The sequence below is a fragment of the Lemur catta genome, chromosome 2, assembly GCF_020740605.2.
Source record: "Lemur catta isolate mLemCat1 chromosome 2, mLemCat1.pri, whole genome shotgun sequence".
Lineage (NCBI taxonomy): Eukaryota > Metazoa > Chordata > Mammalia > Primates > Lemuridae > Lemur > Lemur catta.
Genome location: NC_059129.1, coordinates 18946321 through 18965320, shown reverse-complemented (window position 1 = coordinate 18965320; position 19000 = coordinate 18946321). Strand labels below are relative to the sequence as shown.

The 19000-nt window shown below is 59.4% G+C and overlaps 1 protein-coding gene across 2 annotated transcripts in view; it reads left to right on the top strand.

Moving 5' to 3' along the window:
- The window catches only part of PRKAR1B (protein kinase cAMP-dependent type I regulatory subunit beta), a 125638-nt gene that overhangs the window by 73985 nt on the left and 32653 nt on the right, over positions 1–19000 (top strand). For both annotated transcript variants that reach the window (XM_045542912.1, XM_045542913.1), the window contains exons 5-7: positions 4808–4869; positions 5201–5247; positions 14526–14684. In XM_045542912.1, the coding sequence (XP_045398868.1) occupies positions 4808–4869; positions 5201–5247; positions 14526–14684 (268 nt within the window). The remainder of the gene's footprint in view (positions 1–4807; positions 4870–5200; positions 5248–14525; positions 14685–19000) is intronic.

Below are 19000 nucleotides of genomic sequence, written 5' to 3'. Positions count from 1 at the left end.
GGCTGGAAGGATGCAGATTTTGGGAAAGACCCTGGGATTATGCCATTCCCTGCCTGGTCCTGGGATTGCTGAGAACAAAACCAGCTGGGGCCTGCCTGGTGGGGTCAGAGGGTGGCCAGGTTTGCCCAGAAGATCCTGGGCCGTCCTGTCCACGGGGGCTCCATGGGGAGCTCCGTTGGGGCCGCTCTGACCTTCCCAGGCCCCCAGAGCTTCTCCAGAGAGACATTTTGTTTTGCTAGTAAGCACGGCTGCACGGGGCGGGTCTGCATGTGCTGGGCACTGTGCCCCTGCCCTGCCCAGCGAGGGGCCCATGCCCCTGCCCAGTGTGTGTTCAGCCTGGAGGCAGGAATGGGCCCTTGGGGGGCTCTCTGCTCTCAGCTGCACCCTCCCCGGCTTTCCGAGCCTCAATTTCCCCATCTATAAAGTGCAAGCAGCAATGGGGTCCTACAGTTGTGAAGTTCAAATGACAGAATGTTATGATGCTTTCTCGTGGGTGAAGGGAATTTGGCGAAGCCTGAGGGACTCGGATCAGCTGCTAACATTTTAAAAGAGAATTGCTTCAGCAGGCAGGGAGTTTTGTCGAAAGACCCAGATGAATCTTGGTGAAGGCAGGGGGCTCTCAACCATCCCACACCGTGGCGCAGCACGTGCTGTTGTGCGTTTTACGTGCCCACAGTCCCGGATGGCCGGACTGGGCAGACGTGGGCCTCCTGTGAGCCTCCAGAAGTGCGCAGCCCGCCTCCCCCCGCCGTGTGCTCAACACCCCCACACTGACCTGAACCTCGAAGTCACATTCACAGGCGTCCCCTGCCCACCCCTGCGGGGAGCTCACACCCCACCCCTGCTCTGGCAGGGTCTGCCCCCAGGGTTTGGGGGAAGGTCCTTGAAGGCTGCAGTTGGTGGGGAGGGGAGTTCTAGAAAGATATTCGTAGGTGAGGATTCCTGTGCAAGTTGCAACCTGTGCTCGCTGTGGCCAGGAAACCCGGAGCTGTCGGAGGTGGAAGGAAACGGCATTTCTGAGAAGATGATGGGGATGGTGTTGGGGTCTGGGCTGTGCTGTCCTCCCTGTGCCACGCCGGGTCTCAGGCCCCTCGCTGGGTGGGCCCGGCCCTTTCTGCACATACTGGAGCATGTTTAAAGACCGAAACATTCCACCAAATTACTCGCTTTCAGTTCTTTGGATGAGAGGCAATGAGGATTAGCACACGTATGATAAATTCGGAGGTGTCTTTGGCACATCGTTCGACGTGCCTTTTGAACGTGTGTCTGGCTGTGAGCAAAGCTGTTGGTTTCTGCCCCACACGCTTCCGTATGCGTTGTAGGAGTGGAGTCTGTACCGCACTCGGAAAAGCATGTTTTAACATTTTAAAGTCTAGAGTCTCTTCTGGTTGCTTTAAAAATATTAAAATCCTCAAGTCTGCCCTTACGGGTAGGTGTGGTGTTTTCCCCAATGACAAACGGCCTCATTTTAAAAAAATACACAGATATGTAAGGTAGTTACAGGACATTAGAAAATACAAGTCAGTATAAGTCATCAAAGAACAAAAAAAGAAAAGACACATATTTTAACTCCCATCTCCTCTGCACCCCAACACAGTGGCCATTACATCGTGGGGTGTGGTTTTCTAGGTTGTTTCTGCCTTTTCAAATTGTGCTGTCTTATCAACCACTTTTTCCACTGACAGCATTGTGAACATCTTTTTTCTTTATCACATGTATCTCCCTTACTATTTTTAGAGGCCACATGATGTTATATTATTTGGAAGTACTGTGATTTATTTAATAAATCCTCTCTTGTACATTTTGGGGTTTTTTTGGTCTAACATAAGTAGTGCTTCAGTGAATATCATTATACATACATCTTTTCATATTTATCCAGTTGTTTAAGTTTCTAAATGTGGAACTGATTATCCAAAGGATAGTCACGCCACTAGCTTTTGTTATTTGCTGCAAGTACTCGGAGAAAGGCTGTGCCATCCTTCCAGCCATCCACCCCGCCATCTGTCTTCCAACTCACTTTCCTTCCTTCCTTCCTCTCATCCATTCAACTGTGAGTTTATCCATCCGCCCACCCATCCATCCACCCACCCACCATCCATCCATCCATCTGTCCACCCATCCACCTATCCATCCATCTACCCATGATCCACCCACCCAGCCACCCAGCCACCCATCCATCCACCCATCCACCCACTCACCTATCCACCCACCCACCCATCCACATATCTATCCATCCATCCATCTACCCATGATCCACCCACCCATCCACCCATCCATTCATCCACCCACCCACCCACCATCCATCCATCCATCCATCCACCCCACCATCCACCTACCCACTCACCCATTCATCCGTCTACCCGTCCACCTATCTATCTATCCAACCATCCACCCACCCACCCATCCACATATCTATCCATCCATCCATCTACCCATGATCCACCCACCCATCCACCCATCCATTCATCCACCCACCCACCCACCATCCATCCATCCATCTACCCCACCATCCACCTACCCACTCACCCATTCATCCATCTACCCATCCACCTATCTATCCATCCACTTGTCCACCCACCCGTCCACCCATGCTGTACCAAGGACCTGTTGAGTCAGTCCTGGGTGGGCCCTGGGTAGCAGACTGCAGCGAGCCCATGGTCTTCATTCTCAGAACTCACACTCAGCTGGGGAAGGCAGGAAGTCAGGAAACCATCACCAGCAGGTGAGCAGCACAAGGACAGAGGTGCTGCAGGAGGCAGAGGCACCAGGATGGGCAGTGGCTTGGGTAGGTTTCGGCCACCCCCTGCCTCTGTTCAGGTCTGAGAAGAAGTGCACGAGTGAAGTATCAGCCCCAAAGATGGGGGTGCAGTCACTTCTATCTGCAAACCGTGGGGAGTCTGTGATGTTTGTCACGGCCCAGTCTGTGACTGCAAAAACACGGGGACACTTGGCATGTCCTTCTGGGCAGGAATGGACGGAGGAACTGAGGTTATTCACACAAAGGGCTCCAGGCAGTGGGTAGAGCTCACCAGATCTGTACTGTCACCTAGATGCGTTTCAGAAAACGTGTCGAGGGGAGTAGAGTTGCACGAGCTGCCTTGATGTCAGTGATAAAGATGCCACATGGTAGCAGCCCCTTCCCTGGACACACATGTGAAGTGATGACACACCGCATGCTTTCCCCGCACCCGGGGGCTACAGCTGTCTCTGCAATGCCTTTCTAGGAGAGACATGTCCACCTCTGCCCAAGCAGGGTGGGTGTGGGTACGCAGTGCCTGTGTGATTAGTTATGGCATTTTTGAAAGTATTTTACCATTATATGTTGAAATTTTTTAGAAAAGAGGGAGGAATTGTAAAATCATTTCTTAAAGATCTTTCATTCTGAGAACGCTTATTTTGTGGTTTTGAAGAAATGCAGTTTAAAAACAGTGCCAGGATGGCTCCCCCAGACACTCGGGATGCTGTGGTCAGGAAACATCCCTGCCGGGGGTCCAGATGCCAGGGCAGAGCTTAGGGGCAGCTGGGCCAGGCCCTCGCCACCCAGAGGGGAGGGCAGGGGAGGCCCCGCAGACCTGCCCACAGCCCCTCTGCCCATGGGACCCTCCGGGCGACACCCTCCTCCCGAGAGAATGCAGGAAACAGGAAGTTGAGTTAGTGAACTTGGGAACCAGAACTTAGAAAAGAAGCATGTTTTAAATAGAGAGGAAACAACCGCTATTTTGAGTTTCCTATTTATATATCCCAGCCCCGGGAGGCAGGAGGGCACAGGGCCGTCTGGATCTTTGATTCTGCCTTTGTTTCTAGGTGGCTAAGCAGACCCGGCTGTCACGAGTACCCGCAGGTCCTCTGACCCTCACCTCTACTTTCCCAGGTGGCAAAGGTTTCCAGGAATGTCCTTTTTACGTAGTCAGGACAGGAAGGAAGCTACCCTCGGAGCATCACAACACGATACACTCCCTGCCTGGGGTCTCCAGCCCCACTGTCGGAGCCCTTGGGGACACCTGGTCCCCAGTAGTGGTTGCTGCATCTCAGGAGTGTGACTCGAGTGTCCCTGACACCGGTGTTCTGGTTGCAGGCCCAGCACGGCAGAGGGTTCTGGGACAGGTGCACCTGTCCTTCCCGACCAACAGGTGCCAGCCTGGGGGTCCCGTCTCCTCCTCACTGCCTGGGTCTGTCTGCATTGTCCGTTTCACATCCGAATTTAGAAAACTGAAGGGCCGGGCTGCCTGGGTGCACAGCCTCCAAGAGTCAGCCTCGCCGGCCTCCATGGCGGCTTGAGCCGTAGAGAGGCCTGGACTTTCTGTCTAGAGAGGCCAGAACCTCATCTCGTTCCCACATCAGGAGTCCGGGGACACTCCTTTGAGGAAAAGTGAAAAGAAAAAAAAAAAAGTAAAAATCAGATCGTCTGATTGTCCTATCACAGTAGAATTGTATTTTCTGACATGTGAAACGTTCACAATCTATTGTTACTTTTGGTTTTTGAAGTAGAGCCCAAAACAGTGTGTAGTGTGATCTCTTTTCTGTAAAAACCCAAAGCAGCAGACACATCTGCACATGGAACAGAAGTGGGTCGGGAAGGTTGTGTGCCGAGGGCTGGCGGCGGTTATCTCCGGACAGCCGGGTTGTGAAGGATTTTAATTTTCTTCTTTTACCTTTTCTCATTTTTCCTGGTGACTGTGAATTGATGGGAACGAGACTGTGAGCTGGGGAGCGTGCGGCTTGCATGTTTACGTGTCGAGTTGAGGGAGGCGGCTTCAAAGCGCCTCTGACTCCTACAGTCACTAATGTGTTGTGTCTTGTCTTTCAGTGACATCTTCGACGCCATGTTCCCCGTCACGCACATTGCTGGGGAGACAGTTATACAGCAAGGTATGTCCTGCCTTCTCTGCACCAAAGCCCATGGGAAAAAATGGACTATGCACTTAAAAATGTGTATTAGCAAAAAACCTTCACTGTCTATCCTTGAGAAAATTGACTGATGAAACTCAAGAACAGTCTGTTTAACAAGTTAACTCAATACATTTCCATCATCTTCCTGTCATTAAAAAAATATTGGTGGGACCCAGGGTCTGTCTTGCCCATGGTCTATAAGGCAGTGTTGCAAAAGTTGTTTGCAAGAAAAAAAAAAAAAAACACTGTAACTTATTGTCTTGATGTACGATTGTGGTATACATCTGCTGTCCTTTTTCTTTTGTTACAGGGAATGAAGGGGATAATTTCTACGTGATTGACCAAGGAGAGGTGGATGTGAGTATCGCTCGCTATCTTTGGAAAATCCGTCTTTCCGGGTCCGGCTGGAAGATGTGATGCTCAGTGCAGCTCTAGGTCGCTACCGAGCTCAGGTCTACAAACTCTTCTTTCCGAGGGATGTTTCTAATGTTTTAGTCCAAAGAGGTAGCGCGTGCCATTTAAGGGATACTATAAAAATACCGAAAGCGCGGTGTGGCAAGAGGGCGGCGGCCGGCAGGTGCAGGCTGCAGCCGCCATTCCGGTTTGACTTGTGCTGTGCGGATGCTGCACACTCACTATCCCCGTTAGGTGCTAATGCTCGTGCTTACAGACCCCCAAGTCTACAACCAGGTGACCATTGCCTTCACCCAGCATTCTGCTCTGTGAGCTCGAAGCTTCCAGAACATTGGTTTCTCCTGCTTGCACCTGTCTCAGGAGCAAGAGACACACACTTTTATCCACAGGCTCCTGCTATTTCGGAAGAAGAAGCTTCCCCTCAGGAGACCCCACCTTGGGCTCCTTCTGCTTCCCCGGCCGTCAGGGTCCAGGTCCCTCGCTGGGCTCCTGCCCTGCAGGCTGCTGTCCACACGGCACCAGAGACCTTGGTTGTGTGGAGCTGGTTGCACCCATCTCTCGCTGGAACCCTCCGTGGGTTTGTCTCTCTCTGAAATGGCCTGAGCCTCTGGCATGACGGGCAGGAGGGGCCTGAGTGACCCTGTCGTTCCCAGATCCTGGAATCCACGTGGCACTTCGCTGCCCTGGGGCCTCTGTCAGTACTGGGACCCCCACCCCACCCTCAGTGTCATCACCATTCGCTTCTCTCCTCGGTCTCTGCTTAATTGTCACTGGTTGCCAGTGGACACATCCCGCCTCCAGGCTTCTCCGGGCCCCCGCATGCTCCCGCCGTAGGCTGCAGCGCAGTTTATCAGGCGCTTGTTCCTGTGACCGTTTCTGTTTTGGGGTCCGTGAGGCCTCAGACGCTCACCTGGGCTGGCCTGAGTCACCTCTGGGTCTGGGAGGCTGACACAGGGCCCCACGCCCTTCCCCGCGCCCCCAGCTGCCGTGGGGCGAGCTATTTCAGGGCCTGGCCTTGCGCTCTGTGCCCCTATCCAGTCCCGGCTATTTCGGGAGGGCATTTACTCATCTCCCGGGCAGCCCGTCTGCGTCCCCATCGCCGCCGCACTTCTGGGAACCTGAGCAGACCCACTCCGCTTCCGGAGCTGCCAGCACAGGAAATGACTCACGGTTCCCACCTCCCGCAAGGGGCACGCGCAGAACGGCCCGGGCCCAGCCGGGTCAGGCGGAGAAAGTCCGGGTTTCTCTGGGCCACGGCGCGCCCTTTCCTGAGCTGGAGCCCACAGGCTCGGCCCCGGCCAGGCTCTGGGCAGACCTCTGCGTGGGGGTGGGGGTGCACCTGTCTCCCCTAGAGAAGGAAACTGAGGCAGGAGCCAAAAGCCCCGGGGGCTGCCCAGGCCGCAGAGGAAGTGTGGAGGAAGGACGGCGGGCAGGCGGGGTGGCGGTTCCGACCCTGGGCTCAGCTGCCCGGCCGGCCACAGAATCATCTCCTGTTGGCTTCACTTTGGGTTTAAAAAAAACCCAGCCCAGGAAGTAGAGAAGACAGAGGAGGATGCGGCCAGCGTCCCAGCCGGGCCTGTCCCCGGGCCTGGGGCTGTCCCAGGAGGTGCCGACACCCAGGCCTGGGGGGGCAGGGCTGGCAGTTGGCTCAGCTGCCAGCGGCTGGGGTGGGGTTGGCCTGGGGGTGAAGGGGGAAGGCTGAGCTGAGGGGCAGGGATGCTTGGGGGAGCCACGGGGTGGCCTGTCCCCAATTCGTGTCCACAGCCCTGCCACCTATTTGTGGCTCCTCTTCTGCCACACACACCCGGCCCCCAATTGATCAGGATTCTGGAACCTCCCCTCCCCCGTCTCCTTCTGGATGTTGAGTGCCAGCATTGTGCCCCACGTTGCCTGCCCCTGAGTGTGTACTCATGACGGCAGGATGCGGCCCTGCCCTGGGTCTGGGGCCACAGCTTGATGGGGGAGATGCTCGGGGAATAGGAAATTGGCAGAGGTGCGACTCAGTGGCCTCCTGTCCTCTCTGTTCTTGTTCCTGCTCTGCCTCCCAAACTCCTACACACCCTTCAAGACCTCAGAGGACTCAGCCCATCTGTCTGCTGCCCAGCTTTGATGAACACTGAGCTCAGCTAGTGACCAAGCTCCAGACCCCCCAGTCAGACTGGGCCCTGTGGGTCTCGGCTTGGCCTTTCCTTCCTCCTCTTCTGTGTTCACAAAATGGTGCAAATCTTCTAATTTGATTCCAAAGATATTGCCCAAGTGCCAATTGTGCCATCAGAGCTTAGAGCAGAAATGACAAACCGAGGTGACCCAGGGGATTCTGAATCTACCTGCATCGTCCTCCCGACGGAGCAGGTGTGGGGAGGGCGGTCCTCTGCCCAAATGCTCTTGTGGTGCCTGCAGGGTCCGACCTGGGGCCCAGAACCTGCTCCTTCCTGACCCCTGTTGGGGGAGATGGTAGAGGGGCCGAAGCTCCATGTGGACACAGAGGCCTCGGGCTTCGTCCTCTGCCTGGCGGGTTTCCTGGGCCCAGGTCCCCAGAGCTCTCGGATAGCGGGAAGAGTAAATGAGATAATTCTCTCAGGTGCCATGTGCTGTGCCTAGAGTGGGGAGGGGGCTCTGTCTGTTGTTCTCTGCCCCCCTGTTCCCACTTGCCACCTCCTGGCCACCCTGGTCAGCAGAACGTTCCCCCCCCCACCCCCTCTCGTGTCCCCAGCACACATATCGCTAATCCCAGGAGGGGTGAGGACAAGAGAGGCTGGCGTCACCGCGCCCTGGGCCCAGTGGGCCTGGGGCTGCTTAGGGGACTGTCCCATAGGCAGGCCCAGGGCCACCGGAGTAGGACGAGTGCTGTCCTGCCCACCCTGGAGCGTCCCGGCCTTGACGCTGGCTGTCCCTGCTCTTTGTGGAGCCCCTGCTCATCCACCCCACCCTCGCCTCTTCTCCCCGCCTTCCCTGCAGGACGGCACCCCCGGGGCAGACTGTGACCCTCCTTCACAAGCTGACCTCCCCCTCCCCCTCCCCGGGGCCGTGAGCTCCTTCAGAGCCGGGCCCCTGGAGACTGCCGAGCCCTGGGCGCCGTTGGGGTCGGGGCAGTCACCCGCCTTCCTGCAGACGCCCGTCCCGTGCTCCAGGCGCAGGGCTGCAGCTGGCTCCCCTCCAAGCCCAGGGACGTGTGGAGGCAATTTTGTGAAGGGAAAGAGTGAAGTCACCTCCGCGTAACTGGAGTTCCCCAAATATATTGTCCTGGCAGATCCAGGCACCCCCCACAGCCCTTCCCCTGCCTGGCCGTGGGTTCAGGTACAAAGGCTGCCTTAAGCCCCTGGCTGGACCCCGGCGCTAGCTAGCGGGCGGGATGTCTGGGCTCTGTGGGCGGATGCCTGCTTCCTGGCTACAGCCTCGGCGGGCACAGCCGGGCCCCGAGCCCCCGACGGCTCAGGCTGTGACTTATGGGCCGTCCGCGAGTGGGTGTGCCGGGCCCTCGCCGCCCCACTGCGGCGGGAACACCAGCCACCTTCATCAGTGTCCTCAGATCCCAGCCGGACGGGGTGGGCGGCAGGGAGTGCCCGGCGGGGCTGGGCGTGGTGGGTGCAGGAGCCGCGTGGAGGGTGCTCCTGTGATGTGGGCGGCCCCTCGGGTGCAGGGTAAACACGCGGGGTGGCGTGGGTGAAGGCCACATTTAAAGGAATCAAAGATGCTCAGTAAGGAATCTGGAAGGAAAAAGTGGCATGTTGGGTGGCTGGGGTGAGTTATGGGACATATATTATAATAATTACTGTTATTACTGCTCCGGGTGGAATCGCGGCAGCCCCGGGCAGCCCCGTCAGGTCCCGAGTCTGGGAGCCCCGTGGCCGCATTTTATTTGCTCATTTTCTGTAACCTGCCTTCCCTGGGGCGGTGGGATGGATGTGCCCAGGACACAGGGGACAGCGTTCAAGGCTCAGTGATCCTGGCTTTGTTAGGGGTGGCGGGAGGAGAGGGGTAGTGACCACGGGTGTTAACTGCCTCAAGTGCCGATGGCCCAGTGGACGCCGCCTCCCTCTGCGGACCCTGCCCCTGGCCCTTCAGACGGGGGTGGGGGGGGTGGGGGGGTCTGGGCGTGGCTTCCTGCGCACCCTCCCTTCCGCAGGGTGGACACTGCCCTCTGACCGGCCGTGCCCCAGGGTGATGGCCAGGTGACCAGATGCCAGCAGCACCAGGTTTGGTTTAAATTATGGTTTTCCAGAGAGTCTGAAAGCGCCTGCCGCAGTATGCGCGTTGCCAAGAGCTATAATCCATTTTTCTAAGTATAAAAATATCTTCCAATTTATTTTATTCATGGAACATAGCATTTCTACTTAAAAGGACACTCAGCTGTGGACTGTAGGGCTCCGAACCTAGTTCCAGCCCTGTTTGAGGCAGGATCCCTCCTGTCTGTTCTCAGGCCTTTGTGACCCGAGGCCTCCTCCCGTGCACCCTGGGGGTGGGGGGCCTCTCCTGGCCCTGAGCTCCTCCTGTGCACCCCAGGGGGCCTCTCCTGTCCCTGCTGGCTGCAAGCTTCCGCCTCCCTCCTGTTTGGTTTTGCACAGAATGTCTGGGGGCTCCAGGGGCTGGAATGAGGTGCTGCCCTGGGCAGCTCGGGGCCCCCCACCAGGAGCTGGGCCTGTGGTCAGGGCCGGTAGTGCTTTGTGTGAGTGTTTCAATGGTGGCAAACTGCACGCAGCATTTATCATTCTAGCCATCGCGAAGGGTGCAGTTTGGGCCATTAAGCACATTGTTGTGCAGCCATCACCATCGTCACCTCTAGGACTCTGTCTACATGAAACCCTAACCCCACCCCTCCCCAGCCCTGGCACCCCCATCCTGCTTTCTGTCTCTGTGAGCTTGACTCCTCTGGGGCCTGCAGGGCCTGGAATGACACAGGATCTGTGTTTCGTGCCTGGCTTATTTCACTGAGTGTGGTGTCTGCAAGGTTCATCCTGGCTGGAGTGTGTCAGAATGTCCTTCCTTTTCAAGGCTGAGTAATATTCCATCGTGTGCAGATGCCACACTCTGTTTATCTTTCATGGACACTGGGGTGCTCCTACCTTTGGCTGCTGTGACTGTGAGCATCAGTCTGTTCTCAGGGTGTTGCCTTTTAATGTGTCATTTTTTTGGTGTGGTGTGACCTGTGGCCCAGAGCTGGCTGTGAAGTTTTTCTGTAGCACCTGGGGGGTCTTCCAGCCTCACTTTACCATTGAAATGCGCCCAGGGGCCCCTCACAGCCCTTTTCGTTCTATGCTGAGGTCCTGGTGGCTGGCTGTGGGCACAGGCCATGTGGGTACAGCCTGCTGGGTGTGCCTGGGGCTGGGGAGATGGCCCAGAGCCTCCCCACACGGCCACGTGCTCAGACAGACCCCGCAGGATTCATTTTCAGGAGGAACAACTGAGTTTAAGGAGGGTCCATAGGGAGGTCAGTTTTGAGTTCAGGGTCTGCATTAAATCCTGCCTTCTGGGGCCTCGTTCTGCATGCGATCTTGGTGGGGAGATGGGGCCATGGTGGATTGGGAGCCACCCGGAGGAATGGTCCAGGTGCAGCCCACAGAAGCCTTGGGGTTGGGGGGGCTCCGGCAGCGGAGGTAGACACAGCACGTGCCCTGGGCTGACCGCAGGCTGAGGTGGGGCTGGGGTCGAGGCGGGAAGTGCAGTGTGAGTAGGAGTGGAGAGGGGCAGCTGGCCAGGCAGTGGGCACACGGGTGGCAGTGGGGACGCTGGCCTACCTGGACCTGGCGCCGACCTCCTGCTGTCTGTGGGAGCCTCGGCAGGTGGCAGGAGAGGGACTGCTGGCCTTTGCTTAGCACTTCACTGGGCACAGACAGCAGCCTGGTCACAAGCTGCAGCCTGTCCTTGCCTGGCCTCGGCGAGTCGGCTGAGTCCTGTCGTGGGGCAGAGGCCAGAGCCCCAGCCCCAGGCGGCCTGGGCATCCCAGCCCCTCCTGGACCCTCCGGCTTGCCCAGTTTTGGAGGTGAGCATGGCCAGGTGGGGTCCCGGCACTGGTGGGACTCCTGTGGCTCTTGGGGCCCTGATGCTGTTATGCAGGCACCGAGGCCACCCGGCCAGTCCCCTGTCTGTCTCTGGAGCCGTCCCCTGCCGTCTGCACGGTGCTGCTCAAGCTGGTGTGTGTCATCTGCTGAAACAGTCGGGAGTCGGGTGGGCCCAGGAACCTGCATTTGTACCTGGCTCAGGGATGTGGCACAGCTGGTCCCCCAGGGTCTCCTGCCTCCCTCCCTGCGCCCCTCTGGCCGCCCAGCTGTCCCCACCTGCCCCCAGGGGGCTTTGCCTTCCCACTGCCTTCAGGAGGAACACCGGGCCCTTCCCTCTTCCCCGGCCTTCGAGGTGGGCCCCTCTCCTGCTGCATTTGGCGTCTGCCCCCGCCCGACTCCTGCTGTACCCAGTGCTCCCAATTCAACCCTGCCCCAGGGCCTTGGCACACACTGTCACTCTGCCTCCGGCTCTCTCCCCATATGTCTTCCTTGTCCAGCCAAAACTCCCCCGGACGGGTCCTCTCTGAGCAGCCTCTAGTCACCCTTTCCCCAGACGGACGCTGCTTCCTGCTGTCTCCCTGGGTCTTCGCTGTTCACAATGAGCGTGCGTTTGTGCTAGCGTTAGCCTGCGGCCCGTCTCGCTGCCGGTCAAGCACGTCCCCCAGGGACAGGAATTCCCCCCAGCGTGGAGCCGTGTGGGACGGGGTGCTCAGTCAGCACTGAGGGGGGTCAGTGGAGGAGGGGACACAGAGTGGCCGGCGGGAGCTCGGTGAGAAACCGCAGTCCCTGGTGGGGCATAAATGTAGCCCCAGGGGCCCCCACCATTTTTCTTTTAAAAGCAGAAGAAAACACAAAAAATGAAACAAAACAAGAAGTAGCCCCTTTGCGTACCAGCTGGGGTGGGGCCCGCACTGTGTGGAGCGGTGACAGAGGCCAGTGTCCCGAGAAGGATGGCCCTTTGTCCTCTGGGGCCGGTGTGGCCCTGGGCTGTCCGCAGGGGCTGCACAATGGCTTTCTCTGACGCCGCAGAGGGAGCTCTCGGAGGCGGAGGAAGGGGGTCCTTACGGAAGGGCATCCTGAGCCCGCTCCCCCTGGTCCGGCCCTGCAGCAGTGGACCCTCACTCCTTGAGGATGTGCCTCAGGAAAGTAGGGGTGCAGCTGCCCAGGCTGGCTCTGCTGAGATGCACCTTCCTCTGTTTTAGGGGCCCCTGTGCTCTTTGGCAGGTGGTGGGGTGTCCTGCCCCCTGCCCGGGGCAGCTGTTCCAGGGGGTGGCTTCCTCCGTCCCCTAAGGTGCAAAGGGGAGAGGTCTGCCCATGCCCCTGGGCACACGCCACCGCCGTCTGCCTCCCTGGACGCTCCTGTGTGAAGCAAACCTCCCAAACCCCTGAGCCCACGTTGTTTCATGACTCAGCAAGAGGTCTCGGCATTGGAACAGAGCGTGGTGGGTCCTGGGGGTGCTGTGGGTGCGGCTGCTGGAGAATGGGGTTGAGCAGCCCCGGCCGAGGCTGAGCCAGCAGGTGCCCCCCCCCAGGCAGCGCAGGGCTCTCCAGGCGTGTGAGTCACGTGCAGGGATGCTCGAGGCACGTGACACATGAGGGCCTGAAGTCCGACACCCACAGGAAGGCCAGACAGCATGAGGCACACCAGGGTGAGCCTGCAGTTCCGTAGTTAACTTGAGTGGCTTTGGGGAGGGTCATCTGGAGTTCTTGGGGACCCCATCTGAGCAGCATGATGACTCGCTGAGCTGCACCCTGAGTCATGCATGTCAACGTTCGCGAGTTGTCCCCCATGAACGGGTTTCTACAGCAACGCAGGCACAGTGGGAGTGTTGGCTGCGAGACAGGGATCTGGCTGTGCCCAGGCCACTGATCACTGTCCCCAGGCTCTGGGTCCCCTGTGAGAAACAAGAGGCAGACGTTCCAGAGGGTGTGCTCTGAGTTCCCTTCACCCCCAAAACTCTGGGATGGCAGACCCTCCCTCCACGTGTCCCTCCGTGTCTGGGGGACACACCCCGTTCCCCGGAGGACACTTGTCTCCTGGAGCCTTTTGGAGGGGACGCTGCGTTTCTCCTGCCCCGAGGCCGGAGCTGCTCAGCCTCCCTCTAGGAACGCGGAGCCCGACTGGCCGGGTGGGGGCCACAGACTCCGCAGGGGACTCTGCTTGGCACAGCTGCCCTCTCTGTGCTGATTCAGGAGTTATCACCTGCGTGGCATTTTCTTCCAGATAGAAAACTCTGTGCATCGTTTCTTACCCAGATAATGAGTCATTGATTTCAGTAAGAATCGACTTATTGAATGATTCATGGCCATCCATTCTTTCCCGATACGCACCCAATGGGAACGGTTTTGCCAATGGGAACTATTCTTCAAGCTCATTGACACAGGGAGGGATAAAGACTGAATTGTGTCAAGTCATAGTAGCCAGAGCTGCACCGTCCCTGCATAATGAACAATCTGCACCATTCGTGCACGGATGCGGCCGTGCGCGGTCCGTGCATAGTGGCACGCTGTGCAGGGCGTCGGCCCTCGCGGCCTGAAAGGGAATCTTGTCCTGGCTCCTTTCTGGCCCCGCTGGGCAGCAGGGCCCAGCCGGAGGGTTCCCGTACACACTCCAGGCCCGGGGAGCTTGGGTGCCGCCCCCGGGGAGGGAAGAGTTTGCCCCAAGACGGTTGGCTTAGCTCCTTGGGGCCACTGCAGCATATACGGGGGAACGGGGGACTGGGGTCCTCAGGGGTCCGTAGGGTGGTGGGAGACAAAGGGGCAATGGGCGAGTGGAGAAGGCAGGGTGGGGTGCTCGGCACACGTGAGGGATAGAGCACCAACACGGGTGCCACGTGGAAATCGCAGGGTCCCACTCACTGGTGCTTAGCAACCAGGGTGCTAAGTCTGAGAGGCTGAGTCCAACGTTGACGGGGAATTGACTTGAAGGCTGCCGGAGGGCACCTGGGTTGCTGGGATGCAGATTGGGCTGTGTCCGCCCAGGTCCTGTTCTGTCTCATAGGCCACCTGGGGCCTCCCGCCCTCCAGCTGCAGCTCCAAGCAGGTCTGGGGGTGAGGCAGGCACCTCGGTCCACACACACGTTGGCCTCCCTGCAGCTCCAGGGTGGGGCGTGGGGAGTTGTGCCCACAAATAAGGGGCTGTGCCCCTCCGAGCAGGGACCCCTGGGTGGGAAGCAGCCAGTGTCCCCCACATGTGACGTTTCTCTGTCCTGCTCTCCGAAGGTGTACGTGAACGGAGACTGGGTGACCAACATCAGCGAGGGAGGCAGCTTCGGGGAGCTGGCGCTCATCTACGGCACCCCCAGGGCCGCGACGGTGAAAGCCAAGACAGACCTCAAGCTCTGGGGCATCGACCGTGACAGCTACCGGCGCATCCTCATGGTGAGCGGCGCCCTGGCCACGGGAGGCTTCCCAGGGCCAGGGAGGGACCCGCCACGGCCAAGATCCCACGGGACTCGGCTGTATCCAGGCTGCGACTGCTCCTGGGGAAAGACATTTCCGCCTCGGGGTAGGTTCGGCCCACGAGAAGCCTGGAGAGACGGGAGGGTTCTCAGAGCGCCTGAGAAGACTGGCAGGTGGCTGGAGCAGTCCTCCCCGCTGTCTGGAATGTGGTTGTCACGGCTGGAGCTCCAGCTGCCATCGTAGACTGGGAGGCGGCTTTGGGCACGAAGCTCCTTCCCCAAGGTGGTGGAGCAAAGCTCGCTGCCGACACAGTGGGGCTGGCTGCACCGCTCCCCCGACTCCCTGCGCGTGGGGGTTGCCCTGCTGCTTTCAGGTTTTGTCTTACCTGCAGCCAAATCTGCTGTTTGCGTACTCTGCACGGTGGGAGTATATGTGTGTGCACACATGTGTGCATGACTGGGTGTGTATCCACCCACCGTGGGCAGCCAGGGCCGTGGGCTGGTCCAGCTGTCTCGCAGGGCCTCATGGGGAGTGGGTCCTGGGTGAGCTCGTGCACCAAGAAGGCCTCTCCCAGGGAGGGAGGCCCCCCTGCCATGCTCTCCCTGCACACAGACTAGCCGTCAGCACTGTTCCAGGTGCTGGTCCCTCAGGCATCAGAGAGGCTGGCATCCCGGTGGAGGGGTGGACAGTGTGTACACAACCTCAGTTAGTGACAGTCCTGGGAGAAAAATGAGGCAGAGAAGAGTGAAGGTGGGCTGAGGGGTGGAGAAGGGGCTGCTGCTTTATAAAAAGGCTTCAGAGACCCCCTTGATAAGGTGACGATCTGAGCAGAGGCTGGAGCACCGGAGGGCTGTCCAGGAGCAGAGCAGGCAGGGGAATGGCGTGTGCAAAGTCCCTGGGGTGGGGCTGCTAGGAGCATTTGTGGGCAGCAAGGAAACCTCCGTGGATGGGGGATGCGGCACCTGCCTAGCCTGTGGGCCCATAGGCTCATGGGAACCTCACCCCAACTTGGAGCACCCAGAGCCACCGTAGGAGCCGGAGCCCAGGAGTGACCGGAGCCAGCTGCACCCAGCTCTCTGGGCTGGCCTAGGGCCACCCTGGCCAGGGCAGAGCAGCCCGGGGCGAGTCATCCTGGGATGTGCTGGGCCTGGTGGTGCAGGGCTGGCCACCCCCTTGGGGTCTCGGGCCTCATCTCCAGCCCCGCTTTCCATCGCTGGGCAGAGGTCACTGGGAGCCGAGCCCCCCTGTCCTCTGGGCAGCTCCTTGGCTCTCTGTGCTCAGCTGGCAGTGACCGCCGGGCCAGGAGCTCGTCCGAGGTGGCTGGAGGGGACCCAGGAGGACCTGGGCAGCCCTGGGAGAGTGTTTGCTCAGAGTCATTTCCTGCGTGGCCTGGGAGGTGCCCAAAGGAGGCACGTTGCTGGGAGACCTTTGGCCTCTCCTCCGCTGTCCCTCCCTGGGGTGGCCCCACGCCCAGGGGCTGCCCCCGACTCCATGCCCTTGACCAGCCGGTGGCAGTGGTGGGAGGTGGTGGCTTGGTGTCGAAGGCCCAGAGTACAATTTCTAAGGAAGGGCTGGGGTTTGGGGTGTTTGAGGAGGAGGCCTGGGGAAGTCCCCGAGCCTGGCGTAGGACAGGGCCTTATAAGCTTGGGGGACGAATCCAGGCCCTGGAGTGTGGCATCCACATGGGGAATGGGGTTTTTGGCCGGAAGGCAGCAGGTCTACAGTCACGTCCAGCTCTTTCTCTCCCGTGTGTTTCAGCACAACCTCCGGGGCAGGTTTCTCTACATCATGCTCTCATGGAGCACTAATGGAGCGCCTGCTGTGTGCCGTGCACGGCTGTGGACACACCAGGCACAAAGCACATGACCCTGGGCCCCCCGAGGGGATTCCATGGAGCCCGGATTCTCTTTCTTCTGGTCTTAAACAAGCCAAATCCTGTTTTCACCCGAGACCACTCTGTCCACCAGCCGCCTTCTGAGAGGGGCCGGGGTGGTTTGGGAGCTGGAGGAGGACACGGCAGTTCCTGCCCGCCTCCCCGGCACACCTGGCCCCGGGTTGCATAAGCCGCCGGTTCCCTGCCCTCGTGGATGCCGTGCCATTCCTGGCTGTGGGATTTTTGTGGCTGGAACCTTATATTCAGGGAAGTTCCCAAACCACCGAGGGAGACGGCGCTTCCTCTGTTTTAATTTTGGATTCTTGCGCGCTAAGAATAGCCAGAGGGCCTGGCTGGTTTGGAGAGAGTGCCTTGCAAGACGGGTCTGTGTCTGCGTCCGCCCTTGATCTGGGCAGATTTGGACGCGTCTGTCGCGCTAGGAGTGTTCCCGCCCAAGTCCGCTCAGTGTGAAGCTGGGGCTGCCACGGGGGACACTGGAGCTTCCTCGATGTCCACGTCCTCCCTCCACTGCTCCGCGTTTTGTTGGGGGAAGGACGGGGCTCCAGGCTCCCAGGCAGGGGCGCTCCCCAAGCTTCTTTCTTTTATGGGGTCTGTTTACCCCGAGTCTCGCCCGGGACCCCGTGTCCAGAGCTAACGAGTGTAGGACGCTGTGGTAGGGGCTGTGCCGTAGCATCCAGAGCCCACCTGCCTCGGGCAGACCCCACAGTGGTGCCCTGGGACTGAAGTCGCCGGCCCCACAGCTGCACACGAGCCGCGGCCCCTTCCCATCGTGGCTTTGGTGCGAGTCTTTGCTCGTCCCAGCTCTGAAGCATCAGGGAAGGGGGCAGTTTGGAGCCCTTGGGCTGTTTGCTGGGAGGCTCAGGTACTGCCAGTCACTGTGCCCCGCCGGAGAGCGGTCTTCCTCCTCTGGCAGTTTCCTGCCCCCTCTTAGGGAAGGCCGGCCGTGAGTGGCCCAGCAGCGTGGCCGCTAGAAACACCCTAGTCTGCCAGACTTTATGAGAAATCCCCTCTGTCCCCAGAGGGCTGCTGTCCCCCCCGGGCCAGGTCAGGCACCCTTTGCTCTCAGGGAGGACGGGGCGCGTCCCACACCGGAGCCCGAGGCCGGAGACACGGCTGGGTGCGCGTTGGGGCCTCTTCCTCCAGGCTCTGCTCTGAGGTCAGCCCGACAGACACCCCATCACACGGAAGTGGGAGCCGAGGCCAAGGCAGGGACCAACAAGACTGGGCGGAGCTGAGGCCAGGCCCCAGTCCCCCATGCCCTCGGGTGGACTCTTCCGGGGTGGGCTGGGCCGGTGTCGGGAGGCCAGTCCCAGCCCTTCCACGCTGTGGGCTTGAGTGGGCCCGGTGGGGGGATGGAGGTCACCCGCCTCACCCAGCTCAAAGCCCAGCTCAGGGTGCCGGCCCATATGCCGCAAAGCCCCCGGACTGGGTGCCCAGCGCCCCCCAGACAAGGAGGCCTCCCAGATGCCTTCATGGGGCATGAACAGACAGCCCAGGCTCCCCGCCGGGCCCCACCTACAGTCTCGACCGTGGAAGGAAACTCTAGTGCGGAAGGAAAATGATCCTGGGAGGAGGGCGGCCTTCGGGGCTGGGCCCCTCCCGCAGGTCCCGGGCAGCCACCTTCAGCTGTCATTCTGCACCGAGATGGATGGGCCAGTTGCACTAAGCTTTAATGTCTAAGGTTCCCGGGGCAAAACATGCTTGCATTCCACCGGTTGGGCGTAATTGCTGGGCAGTCAGTGTGAATTATAAATTATTTTTCAAAAGAAATGCCTTTTTTATGGCCGGCGGGGATCTAAAACGGCTTGGGCTGGGTCATGGAGCCTGCTGCTCCACCAAGGACGTCCAGCCCCACTCACCGGCGGACACGCTGGCACGTTCCGCTCCGCGGTGCCTGGGCATTTCCAACAGAGCCCTCGTGTCGCTGGGGAAACCGACTCGTTCAGGGCACCATAGCAGGCGTAGGAGAACCTTCTGCACCGTCTTGGTCTAGTTGATCTCAGGCTAAGGTAATGACCTGCTGGGCCATGAGTCCAGCAGCCCTGTTGGGGCTTTTGCCGGGAACAGGGGAGCTTAGGGAGGAGGCAGATAGGATACCTCCAAGGTGCTAAAATTGGGACTTACAGGCTGTTGGGGCCCCCATGCCACCCTCCCCTGGACTGGGCAGTGGGGCGTCCACACATAAGAGTAGCAACGTTGGTGCCGCCTGGCTGGGATCCACACGGCCACACGGGCAGCCATGCCCACCAGGACTGTCCTCTCCCGAGTGTATCCCTGTGATGTGTCGTGTGCACACGCTTTGGACCGTGCGTACCTGCCTGTGTCTCAGAACCATGCTCAGGGCGCGGGGCTGTGCAAGCTCACCTTTCAGTGTCCTGCGGGGCCCTGGCGGATGGCACAG